Source organism: Culex pipiens, chromosome 3 (assembly GCF_016801865.2).
Source record: "Culex pipiens pallens isolate TS chromosome 3, TS_CPP_V2, whole genome shotgun sequence".
Taxonomy (NCBI): Eukaryota; Metazoa; Arthropoda; class Insecta; order Diptera; family Culicidae; genus Culex; species Culex pipiens.
Genome location: NC_068939.1, coordinates 152,046,909 through 152,074,329, shown reverse-complemented (window position 1 = coordinate 152,074,329; position 27,421 = coordinate 152,046,909). Strand labels below are relative to the sequence as shown.

The 27,421-nt window shown below is 32.7% G+C and overlaps 3 protein-coding genes and 1 long non-coding RNA gene across 6 annotated transcripts in view; all 4 read left to right on the top strand.

Moving 5' to 3' along the window:
- Window positions 1–27,421, top strand: part of LOC120427304 (uncharacterized) — a 92,827-nt gene extending 65,406 nt beyond the window's left edge. For 2 of the 3 annotated variants that reach the window (XM_039592157.2, XM_052709459.1), the window contains exons 2-5: window positions 20,378–20,558; window positions 21,018–21,197; window positions 27,143–27,211; window positions 27,275–27,421. In XM_039592157.2, the coding sequence (XP_039448091.1) occupies window positions 20,378–20,558; window positions 21,018–21,197; window positions 27,143–27,211; window positions 27,275–27,406 (562 nt within the window). In that variant the 3' untranslated portion in view covers window positions 27,407–27,421. Of the gene's footprint in view, window positions 1–19,330; window positions 19,901–19,962; window positions 20,214–20,377; window positions 20,559–21,017; window positions 21,198–27,142; window positions 27,212–27,274 lie in introns of those variants that run through there. The other variant, XM_052709460.1, reaches the window with a different exon arrangement.
- Window positions 7,960–8,526, top strand: LOC120427306 (uncharacterized). Its single transcript, XR_005606849.2, has 2 exons — window positions 7,960–8,296; window positions 8,358–8,526. It is a non-coding gene; the product is annotated as an uncharacterized LOC120427306 (long non-coding RNA).
- Window positions 11,285–11,959, top strand: LOC128093273 (uncharacterized). Its single transcript, XM_052709461.1, has 2 exons — window positions 11,285–11,648; window positions 11,713–11,959. The coding sequence occupies exons 1-2, from the start codon at window positions 11,289–11,291 to the stop codon at window positions 11,950–11,952; spliced, it is 600 nt and encodes a 199-aa protein (XP_052565421.1). The 5' UTR covers window positions 11,285–11,288; the 3' UTR covers window positions 11,953–11,959.
- Window positions 12,194–13,311, top strand: LOC120427305 (uncharacterized). Its single transcript, XM_039592158.2, has 3 exons — window positions 12,194–12,746; window positions 12,805–13,058; window positions 13,146–13,311. Exons 1-3 carry the CDS (start codon window positions 12,411–12,413, stop codon window positions 13,159–13,161), a joined length of 606 nt encoding a protein of 201 aa, XP_039448092.1. The 5' UTR covers window positions 12,194–12,410; the 3' UTR covers window positions 13,162–13,311.

Below are 27,421 nucleotides of genomic sequence, written 5' to 3'. Positions count from 1 at the left end.
CATTTTTGAACATGCGAAAAAAGTTTTTTTCAATAATTTGCAGCCTGAAACGGTGATGAGATAGAAAGTTGGTGTTTAAGGGACTTTTATGTAAAATTAGACGCCCGATTTGATGGCGTCCTCAGAATTCCGAAAAAACGTATTTTTTATTCGAATAAAAACACAATTTTTTTTTAAACTCTCCCATTTTCCGTTACTCGACTGTAAAAAAATTTGGAACATGTCATTTTATGGGAAATTTAATGTACTTTTCGAATCTACATTGACCCAGAAGGGTCATTTTTTCATTTAGAACAAAAATTTTCATTTTAAAATGTCGTGTTTTTTAAAACTTTGCAGGGTAATTTTTTAGAGTGTAATAATGTTCTACAAAGTAGTAGACATTTTGATATATTATAAGGGGTTTGCTCATAAACATCACGAGTTATCGCGATTTTACGAAAAAAGTTTTGAAAAAGTTGGTCGTCGTTGATCATGGCCGTTCATGGTCACCCGCGACCATGAAAACTTTTCAGGATTCAGGATCGCTTACCGGAATTTTTTTTTAAGTTATGGCTTCGAAATTTATTTATATTTTTTTTATTTATATTTTTTACCCTTAAAACTGAACCATGTGCTTTAAAAACCTTTTTTTTTTTTCAAAAAAGTCAGCAAATTTTGCTGCTTGCTGCATGAACCATCAAAAGATAGTTTTTTTTCTATCACTCATTTAAAGAGGTTCACCCTTAATCGAATCAAATGCAGCCTGTTTGACTTAAATTGGTTCAGCCAGTCAGTGCTGGGAAAACTGAGTGACATCACTGATCACACGCACATACACACAAAAAAAAGAATTACTCAGGCAGCAAAGTAATGATTATCAGTCACTTAAGTGTACCGCACACATTATTATGGAAAACAGTCTCTATTCCATTACATATTAGTATCCATTAGTAAATTACACAATGTCTTAACAGTTTAAAATGATCTCCGAGGCAACCAACATCTACGAAGTGTTTCGTCCGTTAGAATGGTTTCTGAAATTGTGTGGAATAATTCCAATATTATCGAGGAATAATCTCGGCGTACTCCACAAACTACTGAATGTTTCGTTCTTTGTCATTAATGTTGTAGTAGGAGCTACCGTTTCCTTTTTGCTGTCACAATATTATCACAACATAATTGTGGAGAACAATATAACAGACTTTAATTTACTTTTCATTTGCAATCAGTACTATCAAATGATAACATTGGGAGTGCCATTGATTCCCATATTGACGAATCATGTGTTGGCTAGGCAAAATATGAATATTCTTCACTATCTTCACAAAAGTAGTGGAATGGTTGGTAATAGTATGTAGTTTCAAACTTTAATAACAAAATATTATCGTTATAGTTGGTTGAACTTGCCGCAGACAGCATACATTTCAACACCCAAAGAATCAGGATTATCGAGTTGACGGTGGTCCTGAGTTTATTACCCTGCTGCATACTAATCATAACAAATTTGGCAGCACCGACCACTGTTCTTGTGTTCATTTGCCAATCCCGGTTCATACTTACAGTGGCAGCTGATGAGGCCCATTTCCATGGTATTCTATGGCTAGCTTGGTGGCAATTCCGGGGCCTCAACAATGTATTCAGGTAATTCAGCGTAGATGTATCTTCATCCTAAGGGACCATCCACCCTTTTTTTTGAAATCCCAATCCCCCCCCCCATTTCCCGTGGACAATTTCCAAAGAAAAATCTTGTTTGAATGGATCGTGGACAATCGCCAACCGCCCCCCCCCCCCCCCAAAGGTGTCCACCCTTCCGCCAATAGATTGCGGAAAATGTACTCCAAATTCGATTTGTATTTTGGTTATAGAGGTTTACTTAACAACCTTTGTAATAAAGTTTTTCAATTTCTTAACTCTTTAAATACCAAGTAAATCAAAAAAATATATATATATATTTATATGAAACTAACCTAGTTTTTCTCGCTCTTGGTATTCAAAAAGTTAAAACCTTTTAAAGGCAATTAACTAACAAATACAGGTGTTGCCGTAAAACATCAATTACTTGTGTGTGATCACGACAACGTTTCAACGAATTTTTCATCCAAGTCAGAAGCTTTTAACTTGGGAAAGTTGAAATGCTATAGCATTCTGAACAAAATGGTTGCCAGTGCTAGTAACGTTTTTGATACCTTTGAACCGCTTGCAATGTTTCTCAAAATCATTGGATTTCTACCGATATTTTGGCATGAGAATTGCACCACTCGCCAGCGAGTGATGAACGCGATAGGTTTAGTTTTGAACGTCGCCCTTAGCTTTGCCGTTGCATACTGCATTGTATCAAGTTTCATCACTCATGGCAGTCGACATCAAGAATTTATTATACTCGTGAGCAATAATTGTGCCCTACTGGTTTTGAGCTACGGTACACCGATGGTTCTAATCATTACCGGTTTTGTACTAGCAGATCCATTGAAACGCACCTTTCTTCAAGTTTATCAATGTGATGTGAAGGCAAGAATGGTATTTTAGATATTACAAAAAGCAGCAACTAAATGTAGCCTCTTTTCAGCTCTCCAAGTTACATTACGCCGGGATTGATCATCAAGCTCAGCGCATGTTTGTCCTAAAAGTGATCGCTACCTTTGTACTGTACACTGGCTTTCTGCACTTTGGAAGTTCGTTCATTTTGAAATTTTCGCTGCTGTACTACGTTTGCAGCTACCGATTTCATCTCTCTCTGATTGGAAACTGTGCCCAGATTGTGTTCATGATTTGGATCCTGTGGACCAGATTTCGGCATCTCAATCGCATATTCAGGTGATTTTAGTAAAGTGGCCAGCAAAATGTAGGGTAGGGTAGTCATCAATGAGACACTTTGGGTTTTTAACTTTCAATGATTTTTTGAGCTTTTTGTTGCATTTTCTTTCTTTTAATGTGTTCTAACATTGACCAAAAATTGAGATCGATCTAACGTCTACAGTCAGAGTTATTCAACTATCTCATTGTAGACGCACTTGGCAGGAACAATGAGACAGCTGGGGAACAATGAGACACCCTACGAAAATCTATACTTTTCTAGTAAAACATCATGTTTTTTTATTGTTCCATTGCAGGTGATTTACTTTGAACATTTCCAAGCAATTTTGCCATCTTGAAACTTCAATTAACAAAAACCCATATATTTTACCAAATAACTTTATATGTTTTGTTAAATGGAGTTAAAACACAATAAATATGCCAAAAATCACTTTCAATTCGTGTTTTGAAAGATTTACATAGATTTTTAAAATGGCACTCACAGTCATTAACATCTACAAAGTGTTTCGTCCGTTGAAATTGCTTCTCAAACTCTGTGTAATACTCCCCATATTTGCGTAAAATCGGAATAATGTGGTACAAAAAGTGCTGAATTTTTGTTTTTTTGTAATCAATATTTAGGCTTAGTGATTTTTCACGCTCAAAAATTGCAAATTTCATGGGTACCATAAATTCAAAACACCAAATTTCATGGAAATTTCGCGGAACATGAAAAATGTTAATAATAACTCTGAAAAACTTATGTTGTTATGTTTACACAGAAAATTCTTTTTATGCTTCATTATATGTTATTCTTCAATAAACTTTACAAATCTTCACTAACTGACGTTCAACGTCTCGTCGTTCTTGACACAACATTTTTTTGTTCTAATTTCCAAAAAAAAAATATATTTTCGTTTCATTCAACTGCTTTATCAACATTCGGCTAATAAAGCTAAGGAAAAAAGCTGATTTGCATTTACTTTATCTTTTACATATTATTGAATTTCATATCAAAGCAAAATTTATCTTCTCCAGCCAAAATGATTGAGATAGCTTAAATTTCTGCGACATTTTGCCAAGATAAAAATATTTTTTAAGATGTTCAGCTCGCTATTTAGAAAATATTTCAATCAGTAACGAAATCTTCGAAATTTTACTCAAATTCAGAAAAAAGTGGTATTTTTTAACTTTCACGGAAACCATCTACTTAAATAATCAAATATTTCGTGAAAATTTAACAGGACTCAGAATCAATTAATTGAAGAAAAAAATGTGCAAACTACCAAAAATTATCACATAAATTTATAGGGGAAATAAACCCATTTTAAGCCTAATAAGCGGTCGTGTTTGAATGATGCTGGATAATCTCTATTGTTCCTTGAAATTCACTAAAACCAAGTACACCAACGAGTAGAGCAACTTTTTGTGAACATTTCTGTTTAATTTCACTTCTATTAAAAGTTATGCTATTCCTTTTACAAGCATTTTTAAAAAATATTTCAAAAACGCATTCTAATCAGTCGTGTGCATTGGGCCACGCCCATTTTTGTATTTTCAGCTTAGTTCTTTTTTTTTCTTCCAACGCTCGTTTGGGTCTGCTTCGTGCTGCCAAAATTGATGAAATTTTGAGCGAACACTCACGAAAAGTAGCATTTATAGAGAAAGTTTCCTGGCAACACCACAAGCTCTGCTAGTGGTGTTAGTGGCCACCCTTTGTTCTTTATTTGCCTTCGCTTCTCGCTCGGTTTTCTTCAGCCTTCGATTAGAATAGATGGTCAAAATTGAAACGTCAAAAGGCTTAGCGCGTTTGTTTTTTTGATGGTGCTTGCTAATTACTTACATTTTTTGGGATTATTTTTCAAGTGAGTGACTAAGTAACGGTCAAAAGAACATGTTGCCGGTAGTTGGAAGCAATTTTATATCTTAAGCGCTTTGAAATCGTTAGCGCAAGTGAAATGATATTGATGGCGACTTTCGTTAAGCAGTTAAACTCTGATCTTGCGTGTGGATGTGTGTGCCACCAAAATGATGAGAAATGGTCTCGCAAAATAGAAATTATGATCAAAAGTGCATTAAATTCGATCTTTTTGGCCAGTAAGTGGGATACATTTGCGTGCTTACTCCAGGCGGTGCTGTTGCTGGTAAGTTTACAGCCTAAATAGTATTTTTGGAGCTTTAATCGAGCATCAAACTCTCCATATGACGAAGATAGGTGTTTGATTAGAAAGGGTATATTTCCCCTACTTGTTCAGTCAATTTTAACATGTTTTAAATAAAAAGGTCAATTTTTTAAAAATTAAAACTTTTTGGTATGAGAATAAATACAATCAAATAATTGGTGATATCTTCCTTGTGATATTTTGATGGTTCCAAGCAGGCCTGCAAAATGTTTCCAACCCAGCGTACACATGAAGCAAACCAAAATGTCAGTTCACTGCTAGCATCTGACTGTAAGCCTACTGTGTCCGTTCAACCACTGCCGCTTGACTCGTGCCGGTCGGCTGCTGGAGAATGAGAGACGTGAAAAAATGAGCTACACTCACTCAATTCGTGTCGTATGACTGACTCGTAAAATCCTCTCTAAACACTATTTTGACTATTTTTAAACAATTGAATGGTTCTAGACTGTGCAAAACACTTAAAACAACCATAACTTATATTCAAAATTACATTTCCACGCATAAATACCAACTTTTTGTGTAAAAACTTGTTTCTTTATGTGTGTGCGTGCAACGTCGAATGAGCGTTGGTCGACTACTGCCTCGCATTGCAGCTGCTCAGTGACCTAGGGCACTCACGACTGAGTCGGGTTTGTTTATGTCACGGTTTTGCGGTTCAGTGAATGGATCTGAAAAAATCGTGTATGCGTCGCCGATTTTCGCGTCAGGACCCCTGACATTTTCAGCTCTGGTTCCAAGAATATGTTTCTTACTTTAAGTGATTTTTGTTAACATGATTTAAGTATTCGCAGCATTCACTTCTCAGTAAATGTTGTCACAATTTTATGTTAACATATGTTTTGCTAACAATTCTTCAAATGGTTCACATCAAGCATTCTATTGAAAACTGAAAAAAAAATAACTTAAAAAGTCATTACAGATGAACTATATAATATGTAGTTCCTCCAAAAAATTTATTTGAGAAAATTGAAGTTTCACGGAAATCTTCAAGTTTCACGAATTTTACGCTGTCCGCGAAATCGTGAAAATTCACTAACCCTATCAATATTGCAATCGACATTGCCGTTTCGTATGTGTTATCGCAATATTTTGAAAGCATAATTATCGATCACAACATAACAGACTTTAATATGCTATTCATTTGCAATAAGTACTATCAAATGATAATATTGGGAATACCATTAACCGTCATAGTTATAAACTTTGTGCTAGCAAATCAACAACGGCAAGTAATACATAATCTTCAAATAAGTAGCTCAACGGTTAGTTGAGGAAAAAACTCTATTCAATGCATTCATTTTACAGCTTCATATCATTACAGCTGGTGGAAATTCAACCAGAGAGCATCGACTTCCAAGCGCAGCAAAGCTGGATCATCGTGTTTTCCCTGGTCATGGGATTAACGCCTTGCTGCATTGTGATCCTAACCCATTTTATTGTTTCAAATATTGTTCTAACAATTGTCTGCCTCATACGCTCCGTACTAACATCGGCAGCCTGTCAGCCTGTCAGGCGCATTTTTTTATGCATTTGTAAGGCTAACTAGGTAGTCTTCTTTTCTATGAGAAAGCTTTTAAAAAACTGTTCATATCAATACATCAGCTATTCATCCAAGCTCGATCTCAACAATGAACCAATATTAATTTAAACAAGCCATTAGCAAATTACTCCGACTTGAAGCAGCTTGATGAAATTGAAAAGCATTCCTATCAAAATGGTCGCCAACGCTAGAAACGTTTTCGACACGTTTGAACCCCTTGCATTATCGCTCAAAGTCATAGGATTTCTACCATTATTTTGGCACGAAAGTTGCACCACTCGTCAGCGAGTATTAAACGTGATAATTATGACTTGGAACATCATGCTAAGTCTTGCACTTGCCTATTGTGTGCAGTCAAGTTTTACCCTTCAAGGCAGTTCAAAACGAGAATTTGTTGTTCTCGTTAGCAACAATTGGGTCCTGCTGGTAGTTTGCTACGGTACACCGTTGGTTCTAATAGTTGCCGGATTTGTGCTAGCAGATCGATTACATCAAATTATGCTTCTAATTTACCAATGTGATTTGAAGGTTACAGTTACGTTTGTGCTAATCCACAAACTAAAACTAACGTTTGAATCGATTTCAGCTCATCAAACTGCGCCGCAGTAAAATCGATCATCGAGCTCAGCGGACAATTGTCGTTAAAATGATCGCATTCTTAGGACTGTACACTGGCTTTCTTGACTTTGTTAGTTCGTTAATTCTGAAATTCACACTGCTGGACTTCTTTTGCAGCTACCGATTTCATCTCTATATAGCCGCCAACTGCGGTCAGATTGTGTTTATGATCTGGCTGATGTGGACCAGATTTAGGCTCCTCAACGGGATATTCAGGTATTTAAGGTGGTTTCAGTTAAACACAATTTAATTTAACTTATGTTGTCAATAGTAAACAAGAAAAAGAAAACCTATTTATTCAGATATAATAAATTGAACTAAGAAATTCCAAAAATTAATGAACTAAACAAGTACATATAAAGTAATGATAAAACTTCTACCACCTATGTGGTTGAAGGTTTATCCACCTATGTGGTTGAAACCTTTCTCACTCCTTATAAAAAAGGATCACACAAAACATTCCTTAAACCATATGAATTACCTATTTGAAAACAAAGTGAGCAAAAAACTCTGTTTTGTTATCCAACCAACTAAGTCCAAGTTTCAGTCTCAAAAAGTATACAAATTTCGCTTAATTCACATTAACTTGAGAAACAGTTGTCAGATTCAACTCGGATCGCTTCCCAAGTCGCATTTGGCAACATGATAAATTTGACTAAGTCCAGTTTTTGTTTTGTTTTGCTGTAGAAACATATAAATGACATTTTAGCAACAATACGTTGCAATGTTGCAAACGTTTCGAATTGTAAACAACTTTGCAACAATCCATTTCGTTTTGTAATCGTAACATATTGAAAACTTATTGGTTCCATTTTTGCAACATCCCAAGTAACCATCCAGCATTAAAAGAAATCATAATTCAGCTGTAGATTAGCTTTTCAATGCAAATCAGTCACAAAACAGCATATGTTAGTGCAAATCAGCTCTAATAAAGTTGCTCTGCAAGATGCTGAAATCATGCTGTTTACCAGCAATCACTGGCAGCACTGTCATGTTTTTTCTTGAAATTGGCAACCCGGCTATGATTGTGACAGAAAGTGAAAGAGAGAGAATGATTAAAAACAAATTCTCGCTCACTCACCTTTCTTCAAAGTAAGGAAATAAATATTTAAACCGCAGTTCAAACCAATAATTTGTTGCTGGTGAATCGTGTTGAGATCGTTCAGATTGAAATTTGAATGTAAGTAGAAAACAATTACGCATCCTTGAAGTGTTATAAGAGAATATTTGTACATTTTCAGAATTGCCACATTCAAAATGCGACTGACGAAACTTGAGCAGCCGCTTCGAATACTTTCAGCAGCAGCCGAGGGAAAATTGTTTGTGTTCGGCGCCCTTCAAGGAGGCGAAAATGAGTGATGATAACAGTGATTATTATGAAATGGATTTGTGGATTTTTAAATAAATATATGTGATTAAATCATGATTTCAATGATTTCAGCAATAAAGAATTAACGGTACTCTATCAAATAATGGTCATGTGGGAAACAGAAAAAAAGTCGTTCAGCTGGCACAACACAGTAGTATTTGTAGCTCAAAAAACAACATTGGAAATCGAATTTCCCATTTAGCCGTGATGGAACGGGCGCCGGAACTGCCAGGAATCAGTGACATTGTCAAAAAGGATCAAATAAATCGGCTTCCCATTCAGCCAGCAGAGTCGGTTAAGTAGAATAGTAAACAAACCGAAAATAGAATTGAGGATGACGAGAAAGAGAGAGGGAAACGATATTTTTTGCCTCTCCCATTTTTTTGACATTTTGCAGGGGTGGAACAACAACAGTAGGGCCCAGCTGTAAAACTGAAATATAAAGTCCAAACATAGCTGCAAATCAGTTGTAAAAGCGCTTTTGGTGCACATGTCAAAACATTTTAGCTTTAACACGCAACTGTAAATGCGCTGTTAGTGCTGAATAGTGACTTGATTTAGTGCTGATTGGTTACTTGTGACTTAGCCCGATTTGTGTGCTAAGGATAAAATTGAAATCAAAAATCCTTCGATACAGTTCAGCCCAACCATTTACCCTATCATCAATTCATCCGTGGCTCAGTGGTAGAGGCAAGGTGTGAAGATCTGAAGGCACCAGCCCAGAATCCCGACAGGGACACTTTAGTTTTTTTGTTTAAAAAGATTTCTTTTGTTTCGCGCAAATTAAACGACAAAATAATGGCAACATCATGCTAACACAACAATCTACTTTACCGACATATTTAGACAAACAAATTGTTCCTGGAACTTCGTCGTAACAAAGTTGAAACAAGCGGCCAAATGTTGCCAACACAAAATTTTCGTGCGCTTTTTAGGGCACCACGAGTGTTCTAACTATGTTGTGATAGCACATTTTGGGTGTTACGAAATAGTTGCATTTAAGGATCCGCAACAAAAAATGTTACTTGGGTTTGTACTCATTGGAAAAAAAAATGCAGAGCATTAAATTTTCATTAAAATGTCTCACTAAAGTTTGACACAACCAACACCACCTTCCGGTAAAACTTCGAAATTTTTGTTTTTCTTCATAATTTCTCTTCATAACTCCGATAAAAACTTCAACGCTCAAGCGCGACCCCTAAACCTTAACCGATTTGGATTTGGCCTAGTTTTGCCTAAAAATGCACTGTTCCTCCATTTTGGACCCTTCACATTCATTTAAGTTGCCATAACTTGATACAAGGTTGTCAGATCTTTGATCTTTTCAACTTGTTGGAAAGTTATTTCTTTTCTAACCATACCATCATGCTATGGTAATTGAGACTTTTTCCGGTCACTTATCCAACAAAAAAAAATGTCACCCTATTTCACAACTCTGAGTTGAATAATTGACGAACCATTAGGTAATCATTCACGAATCTATTGGTCAAGTGCACTTTTGCTACGTAGTTCGAAATGGCATTCAAAGCCCTCAACGTTTAAAACGCCTTTTATCCGGTTGAAAAAAAAAATTGAAATATTGCGGAATACTTCCCGTACTTTGACAAACCTAATAACAACAACAACAACTAACAACAAAATGGATTTTAATTTACTGTTCATTTGCCATCAGTTCTATCAAGTGTTTACACTGGGTGTTCCAACAGTATTTTCATCAATTTTTTTTTTGGAAATATTGAAAAAAAAACGTTCAAGTTTGACTTAGGTAGAATTCTGCAATAGTTGCAAAAATATATGTTTTCTTTAATAATTATCCTTTTATGAACTGACCCTCAAACATGCATTGCACTTCCTTCGGGACTCAAACTCATTACAGTTAGATAACGAATCTGATTAACTACCAACTGATTCAGGCAAACAAAATGTGCAAATCGGAGGATCAAGTTTGTTGCAAATATTTTACAATGCTTTCGTCGATCAACACACCCCTCCCCCATTTTAAAAAAAAAATGACTCGTAAAACCAGGAGCAAAAAAATGTTTTCAAAAAACTTTAAAACTTCAAAAAAAAATGAAAGTTAAGTGCAATCACCTGAAATTAATTAAATGTGCATTCCTTTGCATTTAGAATCATTTGAGCATGTTTGGGATTACCATTTTTTTTTTTTTTTCATTGAAATGGTGAAATTCTGGCTTTCAACGATTTTTCATTAGCCACACTTTAATTTATAGATAATTTACGCCTTTAGATAAATTGTTCAACATGTAATGTTACCATTTTCGAATTAAAAACACTTTTTTTTAACACAAGTACATTCAGTTAAAAACATTTTTTTTCAAATACCTGAAACAATAAAATCAACAATACCGATAGAAAACCGTTATTTTGTAGTTTCTATTATTTTGAATTGATTTTTTTTAAATAACAGAAATTAAATCTTTTAAATTAAAATAACGCAATTATTTTTATAAATTTGGCCCGCAAGTTCATTTGAGCTTTAAATTTGGCCCGGCTTCCAAATACTTTGAGCACCCCTATTCAAAACTCAATTTGGGTCAAAATGCACAAGCGACAAGATACAACGACGATTTGAAGGATTTTTTGATTTTGTTTGAATGGTATTTATTTGTTATAAATCACCAGAAGTAAATGGGCTGTATGACTCTTAATCACATCCATTTGTGGTTTGTTTATCTGCAAATTATGTTTGAAATGTGATAAGCAATAAATATAAAGCCAACAACGACTGACAACACTTATCAACTAACGCTCCGGATGATTCCAGTTTCCATTAGATACCGCAATGCTGAACATCTACAGCTCATTTCGTCCATTGGAGCGCCTTCTCCAATATGTTGGATTCGTACCGCTGTTGTGGTTTGAACAAGGCTTTCAGAAAAGAAGCATTCCAAAAATAATGCTCAACTGCTCGAATGTTATTTTAAACATAATTGTGTGCGTCTTGATCCCAATCATATTTGAGCAGGACTATCTAACCCGTTCTGTGCACGCATCGTCCTCCAATGTGTCACGATTCCTGCTGACCAGTTTCACGATAAAACTGATTACGTACTGCCAGCCGTTAGCGTCGATTTTGATAGGGAACGTTCAGGCGGACTGCCTCAAGAATATACTTCAGGATCTAGATCATTTTGACGTTCAGGTTTGATTGAAATGAGGAGTTGTACATTATTACTGTAAATTTAATTTAATTTTCAATATTTCAGCTGAAATGTGCATGCAAAACTAGCGTCAATTTTGGACACCATCGAACACAGGCGTTCAACTTCATCCGATGCTACATATTGTTCTCGGGATGTGTTCTTCAGATGCAGTTTTACTTTTTAAGCAGATTGATTCTGACCAACTTGAGCTCTGTCCAATACGTGTTGTACTTGATTGCGAATTGTACCCAAGTGTATGTAACCGTTCAGTTCGTTTCATCACGATTTAATTTGAGAAGCTGAACGAGACATTAAGGTAATGAAAATTGGTATTGTCTCCTTTCAAGAGCAGCGGTCAAAAATAGTAGTCGCTTGAAAACTGCATAAAATTGACTCATCTTTAGTTTGTTTTTGTAAATTCCATTCAACGTCTGATTTTTTTTTTGTTTTTTGCTGAAAGAAACAACCTATCACTAATTAATGAGAATTTATGATTTCGTTCTCATTCCGCTGTCCGTCACACCTTGGCCACCCTGACATGTTTGTTCAGCGTTATAATAAACGACCCCCTGCTAAAAACGACCGCCACCAGGAATCCATATGGAGCGCCTAACGCTTAATTAATTCATTTCGCATCTTCCCAAGTGTTTCGCAAACATGGGCTTGGTGTTTATTGTTTCAGTTTCCGGCCGTGAACACATTCCGACCAAGTCTTCCAGTGTTGCTTCAACCACGGCACTGTCAAGATCAAGTGCGGCGTGATGGCCCAGGACGTTCGAGATGCGTTCGGGCCGTGCGAGGTCATGTGCAAGTGCTTTGGTCTGCTGCCGGTGTACTTCCGCGGGGAGTTGAAGTTTTACCAGAAAGTGACGAACTGTTTGCATTTGGTGGCGATCTACGGATTGCTGGCCTGGTCCACCGGGATTTGTATGCCCAGAGATATGGTCAATTATTCGCTGTCGATGGTGATGAACCGGAGTGTCGTCCTGTTGATAGTGGCGTATTATGTGCAGCCGTTTTGCAATACTGTTGGCTGTTGGGTTTTCTCTGAGAAAATTTATTTGATTTTGGACAACATTGGATCAGTTGATGAAAAGGTTAGTGATAGGTGTCTGAATAAACCTAATATTCTAATTATCAAAACCTTTTTCTCAGCTCGCACAAATTGGCACTCGAATGCACAACGATCACCAAAGGAAGTTTATAAGATTCTTCACAAATTTGACTACTGCACCGCTTTGTGTAATTTTCATGACGACGTACTATCTCAATACAGACATGTCCGACCTGTGCTACCTGTTGGCGTCAATTTACTTCAGTTTGCATCACGTCATTGTTTGCAGTCTAGCTGGAACGCTCGGTTGGTTGCTGCACAAGCGATTCCGTGCCCTGGCCGCAACTCTCCAGAGGTAACACCAATTGCTGTAGCTTCCTACGCCAACAGTATTGTTTATTCAACGTTATAATTAATGGCCCCATTGAGTTTCCAATTTCAGTCTGTTTATAGACTAGGATCAACAACACCCTCAAAATTCAGTAATGGTTCTTCATCACTCCAAGCCAGATCGACACCATGGTCCAAACAGTGCGGGATGTCTTTACTCCCTGTGAAGTTGTGTGCAAGTGTCTAGGTTTACTACCCCTTTATTTCCATACAAAGTTGAAACTATGGCAAAAAGCTGCCAACGGTGCTCACTTCTTGCTAACTATCAACATGTTAATCTGTGCTCTCAAAATTTGTGTTCCACACGACCTGAAAAGTGAATCGATATCGCTAGTGTTGAATCAAAGTTTCGTGCTGGTCATCGTAATGAACTACGTGCATCCGTTTCTGTGCACCGTGCTCTGCGCTGCCATGTCCGGAAAAATCAACCTCATTTTGACCACAATCGAAGCTATCGATAGCAAGCTCAGAGCCTTGAATACTGAGGTGAACTTTGAAACGCATAGACGCTTCGCGTTCGTCATCTACAAATTTATCCAACAGAATGAATCATGCGAGAGGCACGCTCTCACTCCAACGGCAAACGTCAAACGCTATCACATCCGCTCACTCTCCTCAAACGTCAAAATTTTCTCTCGCAAATAATTGCAGTGATGCCAAAAATACCCGAATGAATTAAAAAGTCTGCAAACGAACCCTTTTTCTTATCAACATCAATTTTGCTGATCATATTGATATTAAATTATTTTCCTATTTGTCGCCCTTTTCTCTACAAAATGATACAGTAAATTATGTAATCAAAAATCTGAAAAGCACGTGTCACAAGTGTGTTTTGAAAGTAAAATTGCACTACGTGTCACAAGTGTGCACAGAATTTCCATACAAACTAAAATGGACTTAAATCAATAGTTTAACCGACTTAATCAGTATATTTTCAAAAACAAATGATGGCATTGCCTTTAGAAAGTGTGTGTGTGTACATAAATTTGTGAAAAACAAGAAAAAATTTCCACATTTTCCAACAACATGTATGACGTGTCACAAGTGTGCACGATCATTTTGATGATAAATTGGTCTATGTCACAAGTGTGTATTGCTATATCCGGGAAACGGAAGCGAGTTCCCAAAATCGGGTTAAAGCATCTTGTAGTGTTTGCTAAGTATAGCAAAACGTCATCATTAACTCATTTTCGACCAAAATGGTCTATGTCACAAGATAGCACACAGCTGACGATATCTCAAATTGACACCTTTTAACGGAAGAACCTGGATTTTTTTTCCCATTTTTAAATTATTAGGAACTTTTTTTTAATTTTTAACAGTGTAACAATGTTTTACAAAAATGAAGAACAAAAAGTTTATACATTGAAAAATATCGGTAGTTGAAATCACAATTCTGCATTACGCATATCAAGATTCTTCAGGAGAATACCGAAAATTTTATTTGAAATTTGAAGTAAACAAAAAAAACTGTACATCCATTTACTTTACATGCTTTCTACAAGAAGCCGATAAATTGAATCGTTTTATGAGCGATATGCTATTGTTTTAAGCTCCACAGAAGCGTCGAAGTTGACAAAATATTATTTTAGCAACATTGTTTTAGCCAAATTTGATTATCAGCAATTCCATTTGAATAGAGCCTAAACCGAAAAAAAAAAAGTTCTCCGATCGGGCTCAAAATTTTTCTGGGGGTTCCTTGGCCAAAATAATTAGACCCGTATTTTTTGTTTGGCCATTAGGGTGACCTACGCCGTGTTAGGGTGGTCTGAAAAATTGCCATTTTCGTCATTTTTCGCAAAAACCTCTGTTGCGTCTTTCAATTACGAAAATTTTGATACCCAAATATCTATAGGTCATCGCTGAAATTTTCAAGTTATCGCAGTTTTAGTGAAAAAAGTTGATTTTTTGTCGATTTCGTCATTTTTCCGTTTTTGCGCGTGGCGCGTCGAAAAACTCAGTTTTTATTTTCAAAAAATCATATCTCGGAAACGTACGGTTTGACATCGCCAATTTTTAATAATAATATGTGAAATTTTCCGAGGAATCCGATAAAAATATTTTCAGACATAGGCTCTTTGGTCCAGACACGGTCAAAAAGCCATTTTAAGTTTTCATGCGACTTTTTCAAATGTTAAGCTAGATTTTTGAAACTTCGTACTATTTTTCCAAACAGCCAAACTCATCACCTTTCTTTTGCGTCTAAGACAGCTAAAATCGGATGAAATGGCGCGGAGATATGATTTTTCGAAAAAAGAGGTTTTTGCGAAAAATGACGAAAATTGCCATTTTTCAGACCACCCTAACACGGCGTAGGTCACCCTAATGGCCAAACAAAAAAATACGGGTCTAATTATTTTGGCCAAGGAACCCCCAGAAAAATTTTGAGCCCGATCGGAGAACTTTTTTTCGGTTTAGGCTCTTTTCAAATGGAATTGCTGTTTACCAATATCTTTGGTCTGCTAGGGGGATTGGTAGTCACACCCTTTTTGTCTAACAGTTTTGGTTTGACAGCTTTATGCTTGATTTTGGTCAGGACCAAGCGAGGGATAGGTGGATATACACAGTTTTCTTTTTTGAAATTATCCTTTCTATAGCTCAGCAATTCCCCCCGAAAACAGCATGATTCGAAAGTAACAAAGCGTCCGATCGGGCTCAAAAATGGAGTGGGGGTTCCTTGGCCGAAATAACTAGACCCGCTTTTTTTTGGCCATTAGGATGACCTAAGCCGTGTTAGGGTTGCCCAAAAAATTGCCATTTTTGTCCAAGACAGCTAAATCCGGTTGAAATGGCGAGGAGTTACACTTTTTTTTCAAAAATGTGGTTTTTGCGAAAATCCGCGAAAATGGCCATTCATCGAACCACCCAAACACGGCGTAGGTCACCGTAATAGCCAAGCAAAAAAAACGGTTCTAATTATTTCGGCCACGGAGTCCCAGTTGTTTTCGGGGTGAATTGCTGAGCTGCATTTTAAGAAAAAAAGATTATTTTAAACTTCTCTTTATCAACTATTGTCAAAAGAAGCCATTTTGGAAAAAAGAACATTGCTGGAAAAAAACCAACAATTTTGCAGGCTTTTTTTTGCAAAATGGAAATAAAAATGCATACTAATCTATATCTTTACAATGGATTTATTTAAGAATATGTGGTTTATGGCATTATTTTTGGTAATTAGCACGATTCAAATATTTTTAAACCAAAATATTTTCAAACTATATCTTTCAAAGTATATTTATCCCCCCCCCCCTCCTTCAAAATTGGTGGTAATAATCAGGGGGCAAAAAAAAAAAATTTCCAAAAAACTTCAAAATTTACATGAAAATTGAAGTCTAATCAATTGAAAACAAGCTAAAATGCAATTTTCTGCATTGATAATCATATTAAGCATGTTTGGGCTTGTTAAAAAATGTTTTGATTTTTTATGAATTTCCTGTGTACAGCACCGCAAAAATTTTATTTTTCGCAAAAAATAAAATTTTCGTCAACAGGAGAAGGTGGGGCAAGACGACCATATGGGGCAAGAGTAACAATCGCTAGTAAGGCCGTAATTTTTACAATTTTGATTATTTCCAGTATGAGGAATTGTTGCTAGCAATGCAATTAGCTGATTCTACTACCACATAACCACCAAAACGACGTACACGCCACGGGGCATAACATTTAATGAAGTTTTTTTTCAAAACCTTTGTTTCCTTATAATATCTGGAAAGTACAAAATAAGGCTTAGGGTTCGTTTTAAGGCTCATTTTATCAAAATGCTATTTTTCCTAGATCAGTAGTGTCCCTACCAATGACTTGCACGTATTATAAAGTATGATTTTTTTTTTATTTTTGTAGAGAGTTTTAAAAAAATGTTTAGGTGGGGCAAGTGTACCATATGGATTTTTAGTATGGAAAAAAATACGAATTGCTGCAGCAACATATTTTATTGTGAAAAAATTACATAAAAGTTCTTAAAAACTGATAATCAATTGTTTAAAAAATTGTCCATACACTATTTAATAATATCATGAAAATTTACTATTTATCATCTAAGTAATATTTTTTTTTCGTAAAAACGGTAATTTTTTTTGTAAAATATAATTTTTTAATCTAAAAATGAAAGAAACGTTTCAAATGCATCCCAATCTGATGTATCTAAGTGATAATAGTTCAATTGTTAGTAAATTAGCATGTTTTTTCATGCATTGTTCCTCTTGCCCCAACGGGTTGTTCGTCTTGCCCCACTAGTTGAGTAGAACGTACGAAAAATCAAAAAATTTAAAATCAATTTTTTACATTAAAAAACAGAATTTTTTAAAAACTTGTTCTATCAAAGTCTCAGTCAAGACCTGGAATAAGATGATTCCAGTAAATCCACAGATATTTAAACGTTTTTAATGGATTATAACGAGCTTGTTACACTTGCCCCACTTTCCCCTACATAGATATTTTGGAAACTTATGATGGCAAAACATCTGGACAGGTGTATAATCCATTTTAAAACACTTTTTTCATTAAAATGTTAGGTTTTGTTTAGTTTTTCTCAATTACAGCTAACTTGAAAAATTTCAATGCAAACAAAATGTAAGATTTTCTTGCTTTTTAACAAAAGTATATTCATATTAAGGCGTATCTAAAAGTCCGTAAATTAATTATATTTGTAATTTTAGGTCAATAGAAATTGGTTGTGCCTCTTCCCAAAAAAATAAAATCAAAAAGAAAAATGTTACAAAAATAATAAAAAACGAAGTTGACTTTAAAGCTGTCGGCCACCATTGCTAGTACCAACCACTAGTGTCTTCCTTTTTATCTACAAGGACTTCGCCGCCCTGGGCTCCTAAATGTATGAATGTATGGCACGGAGCGACGACGCCGAATACCCATATTTACACAAAGAATTTTAGAGCACTCGCCGCGGGATTCGAACTGGCGACCTCTGGATTGTGAATCCAGTGCACGGTCCGATTGATCCACACGGACGAGACAAATAAAAAATAATAATTAAACGTAATTTTTGAATTTTGTATGAATGGGACATTTGAAGGTTTTTGAAACTTTTCGGATTTTTTAAACTTAGTTAGAGAAAAGACATCGGAAAAACATTTTTCATGAATTCGTTGAAAATGAGAAACTTTTTAATAGTATCATTTTTCGGTTAACCCTGAAATGCCCTTTTTTCAGAGATTTGACTAGATTTTAAATTGATTTTTTGTGGTTTTTCATATTTATATTCGTCTATTTCGAATATTTGTTATATTTGTTTCAGGGCACCTAATAAACTTTTTCTTTGAAATCCCAACTGATCACATATTTTACCAACCAGAAATTGTTTTCGGTTTAAATTACGGATGAGCGAAAACAATACTTTACTTGTAACAAATTCGCCAGAAAAAAATCCATTTTAAAACCAAGATTCACAATTTGCTTGCTGTTATGATTTGTACCACACTAACGGCAGAAAACGGCAAATTATTTTGCGTCGGGAAATTCCTATCCCAATTTGGAGAAATTTAGAAAAACTGAATCGATCTCGTTAACATTCCAACGCCCAAGGCTCCAAAAAAGTTGGAACGGTAACTTCAACTCATTGGTTCTCGGGCACAACTCAACCAATCAAGATAATTCTTCTTTCCAGTGATTTGTTAGGATGTCTAGATGATTCTAGAACTTTGCAGAACTTAATTTGATCAAATCTGTAATTTTTGCGATCAAAAACATCGTTCCAACTTTTTTTTTCGCGTGTAAAAAAAAATCGCCAAAAATTCCGCGGAGGCAGTCTTTTTGAAAAAGTTGGAACGATGTTTTTGATCGCAAAAATTACAGACTTGATCAAATTAAGTTCTGCAAAGTTCTAGAATCATCTAGACATCCTAACAAATCACTGGAAAGAAGAATTATCTTGATTGGTTGAGTAATGCTCGAGAACCAGCGAGTTGAAGTTACCGTTCCACCTTTTTTGGGAGGCTTGGGCGTCCGTGTAAGTTGGACATGCGTTGGGCGTTCCAGTGTTAATTAAATTGTTGATCTGTAATTAAAATAGTTTTCTTTTCTTTTGCAGAAAGGTGGCCATCGAGAAGCAGACTTCGAATCACAAGCCGTTTATCACAAACTTGTTCAATGTGGCGATAAATATCACCAATATCTGTTTGGAGTTATCAACTAAGTAGATTTAAGTTTTATTCTTGGCTGAGTTAGATCATTTGAATATCAAACTATAGCAATTTAGGTACTTTTAGATTAAATATTACAAAACCTCAAAAGTCTCCCTTCTTAAGACGGAATTGTTGATGAAATTCCCAGAAATCCAAATAATTCAAATCAGAAATATATACCAATTCCTTGTGGTATCACTCTCTGGAGAGCTTATGCCACTGTCAATCAAATCTCTTATCAGTGCGCAAAAAGCAGCGGTTGTCAATCATATTATCCACCTAATTAATCGTTCATATCTTAACTCAGTATCGATTCGTTCGCAACTCAACGCAGACCATGGCTCAAAACGCCCGCGATGCGTTCCGACCGTGTGAAATTGCATGCAAGTTGATCGGGTTGTTACCTTTTTACACGTCCGAAAAGGTGAAGATTTGGCAAAAGGTTGTCAACTGGTGCCAAGTGGTGGTGGTTTTTGTAGCAATTAGTTGGGTTATTTTCAAATATGTTCCAGATGACGTTGATGAAGACTTGAAATCTTCTGTGATGAATCGCAGTATTGTGATTCTTGTTTGTATGAACTACGCTTTACCGATTTGTTGCACCGTTTTCTGCATGGTTCTTTCCGGGAAAATAGTATCGATTCTTAGTTGCCTTGAATACGTCGATGGGCAGGTGAAGTTTACAACGGTTGCTGAAAAAAGCTGAAGTGTTTTATGATCTGTTTTTTTCTCCAGCTGAAGTTATTAAAAACTGACCTAGACTACAGGAGTCATCGAAACTTGTCGTCAATAATGATGCACCTTTCCACGATTCCAACGTGTTTGCTCATGCTGATGTACTGGACTAAAGCTGATTTCTCAAATGTTTGGTATTTTTTCGCCACAACGTACATAAGTTTGCACTACTCGGTCTGTTGCAGCACTGCCGGAACCCTGGGCTGGTTCACCTGCAAACGACTGCAAGCCCTGTCCGACACGATGCTGAGGTAACGCCACACGACACCAGCCCAACCCAGAAGAGTTGTCCAACTCTTCTAACGATGCTCTAATGAGGACGCGCCAGGAATCACGTCCTCTTCCAAACAGCCGACATCAATTACCACCCTCATTAAGGTTTCTTCCCACTCTCTCTCCCAATCTCTCCCATCAGGATGTACTTCCCGACGACGCCCACTTCCGGGGGGTTCCTGACGACAACGGCTCCTGGCCACACCGCCGAGACGGCCGTCTGCAGCGAGAAGGAACAGCTGACCGTCCTGCGGCAGATCAAGATCCTGCACGACAAGCTGAACGACGTGGTCGAGCTGGTTAATTACTGCTTCTCGGTGCAGGTAGGTGAATCGTCTCACCCTCTCTTCCGGGAATCCACGGGTTGGTGACGACGGGGACGCCACTGATAATGCAATTTTATGGCACTCAATCAAGCCAATGCTGTGGGTTCTGATTTGTAATTAAAGCTCGGATTTGGTTAGTTTTCTCTTAAGAGCATTTGTGGCTTGAAAACCCGATTTTGTACGAAGAAAGTCACTGTTACAGTTATGCGACAAAAAATAACTTTGATAAACAATGACAACGTCTCGACATAGTGACAAAAAAAACTTGAACGTTAACGTGTTTTACCAAATTGAATTTCCAAGTACTATTCACCCGCCCAAAAGTAATTACCCAAAAACAGTTCTTGTGGCCGACCCTGACCATTTCCGTTTATGCGGAACATAACTCCTTTCGCCCGGTGTTGTCCCGTTGTACCCATTCCATCCTGTACACTAACCGTTCCGCTCCAATTACAGATAACGTTCTGCGTGGGACTGTGCTTCGTCATCGGTGTCGTCTGCTCGTTTGGGCTGTTCCGGGCGTTCATCTATCGGAACGAGCTGTTCTACATGGGCGTGCTGAACTTCATCTGGTACATGTACTATCTGTTCTTTGTGCTGTTTTTCATCGCCGTCGGGAGCAAAATTACCCGGGAGGTGAGTGTGTATCTGCTGATGACTTTTATTCCACCACCCCAAAACAATCCGCCTTCTTCTTGGGAGTTCCAGCCGTCACCATTATAGTCATTACAACACGGCCGCCAGACCGTCTGATCTGTTGTTGTTTGCTTAGTGGTGGCTTTGAGCCTGTTACGTTCTGTGTAGTTACGGAACCTATTACTTTGCTAGGGGATGCTAACCAAATTACAAAAAGACAAAAATACAAAAATACAAAAATACAAAAATACAAAAATACAAAAATACAAAAATACAAAAATACAAAAATACAAAAATACAAAAATACAAAAATACAAAAATACAAAAATACAAAAATACAAAAATACAAAAATACAAAAATAAAAAAATACAAAAATACAAAAATACAAAAATACAAAAATACAAAAATACAAAAATACAAAAATACAAAAATACAAAAATACAAAAATACAAAAATACAAAAATACAAAAATACAAAAATACAAAAATACAAAAATACAAAAATACAAAAATACAAAAATACAAAAATACAAAAATACAAAAATACAAAAATACAAAAATACAAAAATACAAAAATACAAAAATACAAAAATACAAAAATACAAAAATACAAAAATACAAAAATACAAAAATACAAAAATACAAAAATACAAAAATACAAAAATACAAAAATACAAAAATACAAAAATACAAAAATACAAAAATACAAAAATACAAAAATACAAAATACAAAAATACAAAAATACAAAAATACAAAAATACAAAAATACAAAAATACAAAAATACAAAAATACAAAAATACAAAAATACAAAAATACAAAAATACAAAAATACAAAAATACAAAAATACAAAAATACAAAAATACAAAAATACAAAAATACAAAAATACAAAAATACAAAAATACAAAAATACAAAAATACAAAAATACAAAAATACAAAAATACAAAAATACAAAAATACAAAAATACAAAAATACAAAAATACAAAAATACAAAAATACAAAAATACAAAAATACAAAAATACAAAAATACAAAAATACAAAATACAAAAATACAAAAATACAAAAATACAAAAATACAAAAATACAAAAATACAAAAATACAAAAATACAAAAATACAAAAATACAAAAATACAAAAATACAAAAATACAAAAATACAAAAATACAAAAATACAAAATACAAAAATACAAAAATACAAAAATACAAAAATACAAAAATACAAAAATACAAAAATACAAAAATACAAAAATACAAAAATACAAAAATACAAAAATACAAAAATACAAAAATACAAAAATACAAAAATACAAAAATACAAAAATACAAAAATACAAAAATACAAAAATACAAAAATACAAAAATACAAAAATACAAAAATACAAAAATACAAAAATACAAAAATACAAAAATACAAAAATACAAAAATACAAAAATACAAAAATACAAAAATACAAAAATACAAAAATACAAAAATACAAAAATACAAAAATACAAAAATACAAAAATACAAAAATACAAAAATACAAAAATACAAAAATACAAAAATACAAAAATACAAAAATACAAAAATACAAAAATACAAAAATACAAAAATACAAAAATACAAAAATACAAAAATACAAAAATACAAAAATACAAAAATACAAAAATACAAAAATACAAAAATACAAAAATACAAAATACAAAAATACAAAAATACAAAAATACAAAATACAAAAATACAAAAATACAAAAATACAAAAATACAAAAATACAAAAATACAAAATACAAAAATACAAAAATACAAAAATACAAAAATACAAAAATACAAAAATACAAAAATACAAAAATACAAAAATACAAAAATACAAAAATACAAAAATACAAAAATACAAAAATACAAAAATACAAAATACAAAAATACAAAAATACAAAAATACAAAAATACAAAAATACAAAAATACAAAAATACAAAAATACAAAAATACAAAAATACAAAAATACAAAAATACAAAAATACAAAAATACAAAAATACAAAAATACAAAAATACAAAAATACAAAAATACAAAAATACAAAAATACAAAAATACAAAAATACAAAAATACAAAAATACAAAAATACAAAAATACAAAAATACAAAAATACAAAAATACAAAAATACAAAAATACAAAATACAAAATACAAAAATACAAAAATACAAAAATACAAAAATACAAAAATACAAAAATACAAAAATACAAAAATACAAAAATACAAAAATACAAAAATACAAAAATACAAAAATACAAAAATACAAAAATACAAAAATACAAAAATACAAAAATACAAAAATACAAAAATACAAAAATACAAAAATACAAAAATACAAAAATACAAAAATACAAAAATACAAAAATACAAAAATACAAAAATACAAAAATACAAAAATACAAAAATACAAAAATACAAAAATACAAAAATACAAAAATACAAAAATACAAAAATACAAAAATACAAAAATACAAAAATACAAAAATACAAAAATACAAAAATACAAAAATACAAAAATACAAAAATACAAAAATACAAAAATACAAAAATACAAAAATACAAAAATACAAAAATACAAAAATACAAAAATACAAAAATACAAAAATACAAAAATACAAAAATACAAAAATACAAAAATACAAAAATACAAAAATACAAAAATACAAAAATACAAAAATACAAAAATACAAAAATACAAAAATACAAAAATACAAAAATACAAAAATACAAAAATACAAAAATACAAAAATACAAAAATACAAAAATACAAAAATACAAAAATACAAAAATACAAAAATACAAAAATACAAAAATACAAAAATACAAAAATACAAAAATACAAAAATACAAAAATACAAAAATACAAAAATACAAAAATACAAAAATACAAAAATACAAAAATACAAAAATACAAAAATACAAAAATACAAAAATACAAAAATACAAAAATACAAAAATACAAAAATACAAAAATACAAAAACAAAATACAAAAATACAAAAATACAAAAATACAAAAATACAAAAATACAAAAATACAAAAATACAAAAATACAAAAATACAAAAATACAAAAATACAAAAATACAAAAATACAAAAATACAAAAATACAAAAATACAAAAATACAAAAATACAAAAATACAAAAATACAAAAATACAAAAATACAAAAATACAAAAATACAAAAATACAAAAATACAAAAATACAAAAATACAAAAATACAAAAATACAAAAATACAAAAATACAAAAATACAAAAATACAAAAATACAAAAATACAAAAATACAAAAATACAAAAATACAAAAATACAAAAATACAAAAATACAAAAATACAAAAATACAAAAATACAAAAAATACAAAAATACAAAAATACAAAAATACAAAAATACAAAAATACAAAAATACAAAAATACAAAAATACAAAAATACAAAAATACAAAAATACAAAAATACAAAAATACAAAAATACAAAAATACAAAATACAAAAATACAAAAATACAAAAATACAAAAATACAAAAATACAAAAATACAAAAATACAAAAATACAAAAATACAAAAATACAAAAATACAAAAATACAAAAATACAAAAATACAAAAATACAAAAATACAAAAATACAAAAATACAAAAATACAAAAATACAAAAATACAAAAATACAAAAATACAAAAATACAAAAATACAAAAATACAAAAATACAAAAATACAAAAATACAAAAATACAAAAATACAAAAATACAAAAATACAAAAATACAAAATACAAAATACAAAAATACAAAAATACAAAAATACAAAAATACAAAAATACAAAAATACAAAAATACAAAAATACAAAAATACAAAAATACAAAAATACAAAAATACAAAAATACAAAAATACAAAAATACAAAAATACAAAAATACAAAAATACAAAAATACAAAAATACAAAAATACAAAAATACAAAAATACAAAAATACAAAAATACAAAAATACAAAAATACAAAAATACAAAAATACAAAAATACAAAAATACAAAAATACAAAAATACAAAAATACAAAAATACAAAAATACAAAAATACAAAAATACAAAAATACAAAAATACAAAAATACAAAAATACAAAAATACAAAAATACAAAAATACAAAAATACAAAAATACAAAAATACAAAAATACAAAAATACAAAAATACAAAAATACAAAAATACAAAAATACAAAAATACAAAAATACAAAAATACAAAAATACAAAAATACAAAAATACAAAAATACAAAAATACAAAAATACAAAAATACAAAAATACAAAAATACAAAAATACAAAAATACAAAAATACAAAAATACAAAAATACAAAAATACAAAAATACAAAAATACAAAAATACAAAAATACAAAAATACAAAAATACAAAAATACAAAAATACAAAAATACAAAAATACAAAAATACAAAAATACAAAAATACAAAAATACAAAAATACAAAAATACAAAAATACAAAAATACAAAAATACAAAAATACAAAAATACAAAAATACAAAAATACAAAAATACAAAAATACAAAAATACAAAAATACAAAAATACAAAAATACAAAAATACAAAAATACAAAAATACAAAAATACAAAAATACAAAAATACAAAAATACAAAAATACAAAAATACAAAAATACAAAAATACAAAAATACAAAAATACAAAATACAAAAATACAAAAATACAAAAATACCAAAATACAAAAATACAAAAATACAAAAATACAAAAATACAAAAATACAAAAATACAAAAATACAAAAATACAAAAATACAAAAATACAAAAATACAAAAATACAAAAATACAAAAATACAAAAATACAAAAATACAAAAATACAAAAATACAAAATACAAAAATACAAAAATACAAAAATACAAAAATACAAAAATACAAAAATACAAAAATACAAAAATACAAAAATACAAAAATACAAAAATACAAAAATACAAAAATACAAAAATACAAAAATACAAAAATACAAAAATACAAAAATACAAAAATACAAAAATACAACAACAATAACTTAACGAAGTAATGATAAACAAACAGATTAAAAAAATCAAAATGAATTTCAATTTACCCCAAAAAGAACAAACACCACCTATTCAACCACTTAATAACCATGGCTCTGTAAAAAGGGTTAGGCCCCGTGACGAGTCGCTTTCTACGAGGGAGAAAATTAAAATCAACGCGTGCGTTCCGCTTTGCTAGACCATCGAGCCATTCTTCATCCTGAAAGGTTCCACTGTAGACCGCGGCAGACGAAGGCCCCCTTCGCAGAACTCACTCACACAACCCGGGACTCTAATGGCTTAATGTTCCTTCCGAGAGCTCGTTCTGTCCCACGCGGATGGCGGTTGACGACTCGCACAGGCCTTCGAGGTGATGATGGTGATTGTCAAGCGACTGGAGCGGTTGCTGGTGGGTGCTTTTGTGAACCGGAAGGATAACAGTTTTCTGTGAAGGATGTAATTTCAGCCTAGGTTGAGGGTGTCACTCTTAAGTGATGAAAATAAATGTTGAAAAGTATGTTTGATTTAAGTTTTTTTTTTTTTGCAAATTCAATCTAAACTACCTTGTAAAGCAACGCAAAATATTAAAAAAAAAACGTGGACATTCAAGTGTTCAAATCAACCAACTACAAATGCGTAACTAGGCTTAATGGGTTAATGGACGGCTACCGAGAAACCGCATTGACACGCACCAACTCAATCGCAACAATTGAAGGATGAGCTACAGTAGCTCTTTAGTTGGGGGCGTTACAAGCAAAAGGACCCAGGGACTCTTTTCCTAGGGATTGATCCTTGGAAACTAAGCAAACCATTTCTGCGTCACTAAGAATGCTTTGTGCTCGGAAACTACTTTCATTTATTTGTTGATTTTTCACTTCTTCAAAATTCCACAGGGTAAACGCATTGGAGTGCTCGTCCACAAGGCCATCAACTGTTCTACGTCCACTGCGGTTATAAACGAGGTTATAGTCAATTAGCCATGCTGGATCAGTTTCTATACAAAGTTAATCTACATTTACTTGCAGCTTAACATTTTCTCGCAGCAATTGCTCCATCGCAGCCCGGTTATCACTTGTGGATTATTTGTCTACGATTGGACCTTGCTGTACACGGTGAGTTACTCTGGTGGCGGTTGCAAAATAAATTCAATCAACTAAATTTGATTCATTGGG